A 7,987-nucleotide genomic window follows, 5' to 3' on the forward strand; every position below is an offset into this window, starting at 1 on the left:
CTCCACACTTGGCAACTTTAAGACTTGTGGACGGAGGAGTTTAATATTGGCGAATTCAGGGAGTTGAAGTCCACAAGTCTTAAAAGCTGCCAAGGTTGGAGACCCTGTGCTAAGCCCTCCGCCCCACCCCATTGTCTATAGGGGCAACTCTAACCTATAGCACAAAGCCATCCTGCATCCAACCCAGCCCTTGGCCGGCCCTATAAGTGAGTTGGGATACTGTGTAGGTGTGTTTGTGTATGTCTACCTCATTGCTACGAGCAATGATCTCACAATGGATTGTACCTAGAGCTGCCCAGCCATTGTGGCATGAGATATTTACCACCGCAAGATGGTGGTAATCCCTCTACTAAAGCACACTTTTTTCTTAAATGATTGAAGAATTCTTCCATTCTCCAGTTTCCTTTCCTTTCCCTTCCCTTTCCTTTCCTTCCCTCCCTCCCTCTTTCCTTTCTTTTCCTTCCCTTCCTCCCTCCCTTGAGCTCACATGGAAGTAGACTTTCCTGTAATAAAAGCATTAATCAGGTGCAGATTGGGGATGTTTTTCCCACCTTGGCCAACCCTCTCTGCCAATTTTACCTCTTTTTAAAGAAAGCTAATATGGACCTCTCGGCTCCCCCACCAGAACATGAGAATCTTCATCCAACTTGAGAGATGGTTTTAAGCGCAGGTGTTGTTTATTTCATGTCACCAAAAACGCCCTTCCTGCTTGGGTTCTAGACTAGGAAGGGTCTTCCCGACATGAGACAAAATGCTAAGAACTTCACGGGTTCCTCAAAAGTAACAGCAGAGAACAAGAGAGAAGGGCATCAACCACGGCTGGTGGAACGAAGACAACTCAGGTAACTGCCCTTGCTAAATATATTTGCACGTAGATGTTTTTTTTTTTTCAAAACAGACATTGATAAAATAAAAGCTCAAACGATACAGATAAGAGAATTGGGGTGTACTGTGAATTACCAATAAAGGAGAACATGTGTAGCTCAGAGTCGAAATGTGGGGTCCTTGGTTTTCTCTGAGCTTGGTGGTTTTCTTGCAGCCGTTTCATGACCAAACTAGGTAACATCATCAGTGCTACCAGTGCTACCAAACTCAGAGAGCAGCAAGGACGGCTCCAAAACAGAGTTTATTCATCCTTGGCAACTTTGTTCCTTTCGTTATAAAAGCCCTTTGTTCCGTCTGGCCCCCTGGGAAAACGCAAGACCCCAACGGGCAGTCCTGCCACGGCCGCCATTTTGACGCTGGGCTCTGGACTAACCACAGGAGTCTTCTCCCGGGCCAGAGTCCGAGCTTGCTGCCGGCGTTGAACCCAGGGGCTAGTTGAGGGAGTGATGCTACTGTCCGAAGAGTAATCAGATCGTTTGGCCATCTCAGGACTGGTGCTCAGAAAGGCTCTTCCATCCTCTGCCAACGGAGACATCCTGGATGTCTTCCGTAGGGTGGAAGGGCTGTTCCAGGGACTCGACCTGGGGGACACGTTGGGGCTCAGATGGTGGTTCGCATAGGCCGAAGGACTTAACCTGTTGGAGGAGCTGCTTCTCCTCGGCCTGGGAGACGTCGGGTCGCTCTCTTGATCCGAGGAGCTGTTGGCTGACAAGTCTTCACCCACGTCTTGAAGCTCCTCGACTCTCCTATTCATCGAACGGGTCTTGGCTGGATCCTTGGCAGAGTGTTTGTCCTGGTTTTTCTCCTTGAGGACCTTCTTCTTTGGAGGCTTCGTGCCAATGAGGATGACCTTCATGGTGGCTTTGTCCGTGATGCAGAACGACTCGTGAGCTTTGACGGCAGCCTCCACCTCTTCGAACTCAATGATGGCGCATTCTTGAGTTCCCACCGGGCTGTAACGGCTACTGAATTTCTTGATATCTGGTGGAAGGTCCCTCCCGGGCTTGAGAATCCGGACAGACATGATGACACCAAACTGGATGAAGGCCCTGAGGAGATGCTCCATGACCTTCTCTCGGATTTGTCCGTTCTCCTGTCCTTCATCCACAGGGTGGGGATCTTGGGTTGGGGAGATATCGTAGACGAGAAGCATCCGGCTAGGGAGATTTTCACCTGGGAACATCGGAACGGCGGTGCTTCGGCGAACTTTTCTGCCATCTTCGTTCATCTCCAGAAGGTTCGAATATTTCAGAGCATAAGCTGTGGTCCTCCAGTCCCGAGTCAGCTGTTTGATCTGGTAAGAAAGAGTAGAATAGCTGAGCAAAGGCCGGAATCCTTCAAGGATGCCATGGATTTGCATCAGAAAAGAGCAAAAGACTGCAACGAGAACCAACCAGTTATTTACATTTATGATATTTCAGCCTTCCCGGTTTGACACCACCCATATATACAGGGGACCATGGATTCCAGAATTCCCAGAGAGAGAAAAGAAGGTTTGGTTCTGGGCAATGCAGGATCCTAGCCATTGTAATCTGGGAATCATGGTTTCTAGCTTGTAGGCCTTACTCAACAATGCTTTAAAAAAATGTAACTCAGTAAAACATTTAATCAATCAAGCTTAGAACACGCACTCTTGATTTAGGATCACAATTGGGACCAGAACTTTCATTGCTAAGCAAGGCAGTCGTTAAGTGAGTTTTGCCCCATTTTACGACCTTTTTTGCCATGGTGGTTTAATGAATCACACAGCCATTAAAGAAATATGGCTGTCCCCATTAACTTGGCTTATCAGAAGTCACTTTTCTCTGTGCTGTCATAATTTCAGTCGCTAAATGCATGGTTATAAGTCAAGGACTATATGGCTTACATTAACCCATAAAATCCTGTGGTGGGTCTACCTGAGTTTATTTAACAGAACAACAGAGTTGGAAGGGACCTTGGAGGTCTTCTAGTCCAACCCCCTGCTCAGACAGGAAACCCTATACCATTTCAGTCTCTTCTTAAAAAAACTTCCAGTGTTGGAGCACCCACAACTTCTGGTGGCAAGTCGCTCCACTGATTTCATAAAGTTGGCATGATAACAGGAGTGTTCAGTGGGTCACCTTGGGCTCCTGGACCTAAATTGAATAAATAAATATATTTTGGGGTCCCTGTCACCCTCCCTGGAAATTAGCAGAATCAGGCAGTTCAAATGAGTATAAAGATTTACGGCAAGCTTAAGCTCTCTACAAGAATCTGACTACTAACGGTCAAGGGAAATGAGTGGGAGATAAGAAAGGCATGTCTTGTGGACACGCAGGGGCTCAGAACTGATGACACCTTTGACTCCCCCGCTCCCCAAAAGCTCAGCCTGGTCATCTCCTACAGTCCCTTTCTCTCCAAGAGCTGTCTTGGATGATCAGGCCACGTCTCCCCCCAGCGCTTGCCTTTTTGAACGAGGTCAGCAGCTTCACACTGACGTACCCCATCTTGTTCCGCCGGATGTGCTTCAGGAGGAAAGCATCTTTCTCAAGATTGTCATCGGAGAAATAATATTCTACCTGAGCCACCAGCTTCAGGATCAGAGCGTGCTCGGGGGGCTTCCAAGCAGGAGACGAGTCATCCCCATCATTCTCACTGGGAAAAGGGAGAAAGAGAAACAGAGGATGAGGTTTGCACAGGAAAAGGAAGGAGGAATAAGCACATCAGGCCCACCTGGACACGTTCACTGTAACAACTATAGAGAAGATTGCATAAAACTGGCTGGAAAATAAATAAAAGCGCATGTGTGACTTTCATTTCCAAGAATCTGCTCCTTTGCACATTCCTCGAACATTGCTCAATGTGCTCGGGGTTTTGGGGCTGTGCTCACAGGCGTGAACAGAGTCTGCACAATTCCGTTGGGCTTCCAGCAGTGAGCAGGAAAGCAAATATGTATATATATATATATATATATATATATATATATATATATATATATATATATATATATATATATCTTTGCTCTAGTCTCTTGGCATCCTGAGCTCCCTAATATTTTGGAACAGTCACGGTATTTTGTAATTCATCTAAAAAATAAATAAATTGTGAGCCTATGTGTGGGAAGTTTGCAAAGGAACATCATGACCTGGGAAGGAAAGAAAATTAAGGAAAATAAACAACTGAAGGGACTCTCCCAAGGGGGATAGTTCTCAACTTACAACCATTGGTTTAGTCGAACTTTCAACAGCACTGAAAAAAAAGAGACTTATGACCAGTTCTCTCACTTATGACTGTTGCCACATCCCCAGGGTCACATGATCAAAATTAAGACGTTTGGCAACTGACTCATATTTATGACGGTTGCAGTGTCCCAGAGTCATGGGATTCCCCTTTTGTGACCTTCAAAGTCAACGGGTAAGCCAGACTCACTTAACAACCATGTTACCAGCGTCAATGATTCACTTAACAACTGTTGCAACAAAGGTCATAACGAGGGGCAAATTTCACTTAACAACTGTCTTGCTTAGCAATGGAAATTTGGGCATCAATTGTCCTCATAAGCTGTGAACTACTTGTACGGTGGTTATAATCTGCACCCATGCTGGCTGGGGGTTATAGCTGTTGTAGTCCAGCAATGCCTCTGGAGGCTAATGGGTCAGCACATTACTACCTTCTCCAAGGTCAGAGAAGTTAGTATTTCTCACACTTGGCCCCTTTTAAGAAGGGTGGACTTCAACTCCCAGACTTCCCCAGCCCTTAAAGTGTCCAAGAGTGAGCAATGCTGGCTAGGGAGTTCTGGGGGAAACCGAATAAAAATAGAAATAATAGAAAGAGATCTTTATTGTCACTTTATATGTAAACTAATCAACCTACATTAAAAGGTTCTGCTTAAAGGAGGGACGTGTTCATCTTTGGAGGACTCCATTCCCCCCTCCCCAGAATAAAATTCCAGAGCAGCGACTGACAGACAGACAAGACAGTTGTTGACCCAGGGAAGCTTTGCCGGGAACCAGATGTGGGGCAGGGCAGCTGTGCTGCTCTCCAGCATCAGATTACAGATGTTTCTCTGCAGCTGAAGTACCTCCCACCCACCCAGTGCCAAGTCAGCAGACCAGCCCTTTCCTGGCATGGCTCCCCCCACTCCGTAGGACTAGGGAGTGGGTGGGGGTGGGACCTTCCCCCCCCCCAGCTGCCTGCCCAGCCTGACTTGACAGCGTCGGGCCCAGGAGGGAGGAGAGGAGGGTTGCCAAAATGGTTGTTGCAACATCCGCCCGTCTTTGCAGCAGCCGAGCAACGCAACTCTCCCCAGCCCGGCCTTGGCAGAGGGTGCCCATGTGGGCTTTGCTTGGGGATATGAGAGGAAAGAGCCTGGCTGGGGGCGGGGAAGGCAACTCACCCTGGCCCCTTCTTCCTCCGTCAATGAGCTCAGACTGAAATGATGCTCCCCCTCCTCCCCCCCCATCCACCAAAAAAAATGGCAAAACCGAGGACTTCCCAGAAGGACTGCAGGCAGATGAGTTGGCTGTAATGCAAATCTTTTCTTGTCCTTGCAAAGAGGGGGCGAAGAATCAGTGTTTTCCTGCCAACGCCAGGCAGCTGCTCAGTGCCCCATCTTCCTCGGCCACCCCGCCCAGAATAAAATACCCCCCCCCAATATCCTAGAAATGGGTATAGCTGGAAGAAAAGAAGCAGGCAGATAGACATCCTTCTGCCTGGGGGGGGGGCTTTGATTTCCTAGCAGCAAGGAAAGCACCAGTGTTTTAGCCCCCCACCTGGTCCCGTCTTTCTCGCCCATGGCAAGTGCCATTTTGGTGCCAATAAGGTACATACATACATGCATCTATGTAGTCCTTGACTTACCACCACAATTTGGACCAAAATCTCCACTGCTCAGCAAGGCAGTTGTTAAGCGAGTTATGCTTGATGTTACAGTGTTTTTGGCCACGGTTGTTAAGCAAATCAAATCACCGCAGTTGATCAGTGACATCCGATGACGGTGGGTCAGCGAATCCAGCTTCCCTCCTTGACTTTGCTTGCGGGAAGCTGGCTGGGAAGGTGCAAATGAGGATCACATGATCCCGGGACAGGGCAAGCGCCATAAATACATGCTGGTTGCCAAATGCCCAAATTTTGATCCTGCAATCGGGATGCCGTGATGTTTGAGTCGTTCCTTCCAAAGCCTTTCTAACTTTGGTCGCTAAATGAATGCTTGTAATTAGAGGACTACCGTTATATCACTCCCAGGTTCATGTACAGAGCTTACACAGAGCTTCTCCAGGTCGTCTGCTGAATTACTTTGGGGAACAGGTTGGGAGTGCCTTTTTTAAAAAAAATCTCTGGGTGGTCTCCCTTCCAAATACTAATCCGGTCTTGACACAATCAAGCTTTTCAAAATCAGCCAGGATGAAGCTGGAGGGACCACCAGCTGGGAAGCCTTCAGCAAGCTCCTTCACAGTATGGGAAAAGGTAGTTTGATAACAAACTGGGTTAATCCAACTCTGTCTGTTGGGTCTCTTGCTCCGGGACAGGCAAGGACCCCGGCTAAGGCAATTCCATGTGATGGAGGTCTTGCTATTCAAAGCCCCAGAAGAGACCTCCCTGGAAAAAACCCCCAGACCCAGTGCCAGGAAGGGCTCCAGAGCGGGTGGGAGAGGGGGCCACAAGGTGAGCAATCCCCCCCTCCCCGACCTTTTTATTGGCAGGAGGTCCCCTGGGACTTTCTCCAGCAAGTCCCACCAGGAGAGAGCAGGGCCGCGCCCAGCCTGGCAAACTCAGGACGACCCTTGTCCTGTAGCCCTGGGGGGGGGGGAACAACCTGGCATCAAAACAGACCCCTCCCCAGGGATGCAGGCACCCCCTTTCCCTCCTGACAGCCACACAGCCCTCGCTCGACCCTCGCTTTCGGGGCGGCATCTTCTCCCCCCTTTTCAGCACCTTCCCCACCCATCCCCCTCCTTCTCGACTGCAGTCGGGGAGTGGGCTTTCCGGGGTCTCCCCTTATTCCAAGCCTGCCTTGGCGGAACAAGAGGGGATCCCCGCCTCCCGGGATTCCCCCCGATCCTCCTCCGTCCCTCCCTGCCGGGCATCCCCGGGGCAAAACGAGGCCAAGGCGCTAGTCCCGGGGGTCGCGCGCTACCTGGATTTGCTCCCTCCAAAACTGCTGCCGCCCCGCCCGAAATCGTCTTCGCTGCAGCTGCCGCCGCCCGGTGGGCTCGGACACCGCGGCTCGTTCTCCTCCGCTTCGGCCACCCGGATCTGCACCGGTCCCGCCGCTCGCTCCGGCTCCGCCATGCTCCAGCCCGGCCCTGGCGCTGCGGCTCTCCGGCCAGTCAGCCAGCCCGTCCGCCCCCGCCCCCGCCCCCGCCTCGCGCTCCGCCTCCGAGGCGAGGCTGGGCCGGGCTGGGCAGGCGGGGACCCCCCTCCCCTCCCCTCCCTGCACGTGGGAACGCAGCCCAGCCTGCCCGTGCAAGGCGGAAGGTAGGCTCCGGCTTGCGTTTTCTGCAGCAAGTGGAGGCCAGCCTCGCCTCGCAGGTCACGGGAACCCGGCCTTACAGAATAGAATAGAATAGAATAGAATAGAATAGAATAGAATAGAATAGAATAGAATAGAATAGAATAGAATAGATATTGGAATATAGAATAGAATAGAATAGAATAGAATAGAATAGAATAGATATTGGAATATAGAATAGAATAGAATAGAATAAGGAATAGAATAGAATAGAATGAATAGAAATAAGAATAGAATAGAATTAAGAATGGGATAGAATAGAATAGAATTAGAATAGAATAGAATAGAATAGAATAGAATAGATATTGGAATATAGAATAGAATAGAATAGAATAGAATAGAATAGAATAGAATAGAATAGATATTGGAATATAGAATAGAATAGAATAGAATAGAACTGGAAGGGACCTTGGAAGTCTTCTAGTCCAACCCTGCTAGTTCAACACTAACCTATACCATCTCAGACAGGTGAATATCTAGTCTCTTCTTAAAAACCTCCAGGGATGGAGCACCCACGATTTCTGGAGGCAAGCTGTTCCATTGGTTGATTGTCCTCACTGTTAGGAAGTTTCTCCTTAATTCCAGGTTGCTTCTCTCTTTGGTCAGTTTCCAACCATTGTTTCTTGTCCT

The 7,987-nt window shown here is 49.1% G+C and overlaps 1 protein-coding gene across 2 annotated transcripts; it reads right to left on the reverse strand.

Moving 5' to 3' along the window:
• Positions 1-878: 878 nt before the first annotated feature.
• LARP6 (La ribonucleoprotein 6, translational regulator) lies at positions 879-7,179 on the reverse strand. Of its 2 annotated transcripts, XM_039340161.1 has the most exons (3): positions 6,983-7,179; positions 3,312-3,501; positions 879-2,179 (listed from the first exon to the last, which is right to left on the reverse strand). In XM_039340161.1, the coding sequence occupies exons 1-3, from the start codon at positions 7,135-7,137 to the stop codon at positions 1,127-1,129; spliced, it is 1,398 nt and encodes a 465-aa protein (XP_039196095.1). In that variant the 5' UTR covers positions 7,138-7,179; the 3' UTR covers positions 879-1,126. The 2 variants fall into 2 exon arrangements, with proteins under 2 accessions (XP_039196095.1, XP_039196096.1); XM_039340162.1 differs by lacking the exon at positions 6,983-7,179 and having other exon boundaries at positions 3,349-3,487.
• Between the last annotated feature and the right edge of the window lie 808 nt (positions 7,180-7,987).

This window comes from Crotalus tigris, unplaced genomic scaffold (genome assembly GCF_016545835.1).
Source record: "Crotalus tigris isolate CLP2741 ecotype Arizona unplaced genomic scaffold, ASM1654583v1 scf7180000017741.1442986301:2390832, whole genome shotgun sequence".
NCBI lineage: Eukaryota > Metazoa > Chordata > Lepidosauria > Squamata > Viperidae > Crotalus > Crotalus tigris.

Coding starts and splice junctions, on each gene's coding strand:
- LARP6 (XM_039340161.1), bottom strand. CDS start 7,137: ATGGCGGAGCCGGAGCGAGCGGCGGGACCGGTGCAGATCCGGGTGGCC. Junction 3,502..6,982: donor TTTGGAGGGAGCAAATCCAG/GTAGCGCGCGAC, acceptor CCCTTTTCCCAG/TGAGAATGATGGGGATGACT. Junction 2,180..3,311: donor TGCTGACCTCGTTCAAAAAG/GCAAGCGCTGGG, acceptor CTTTCTTACCAG/ATCAAACAGCTGACTCGGGA.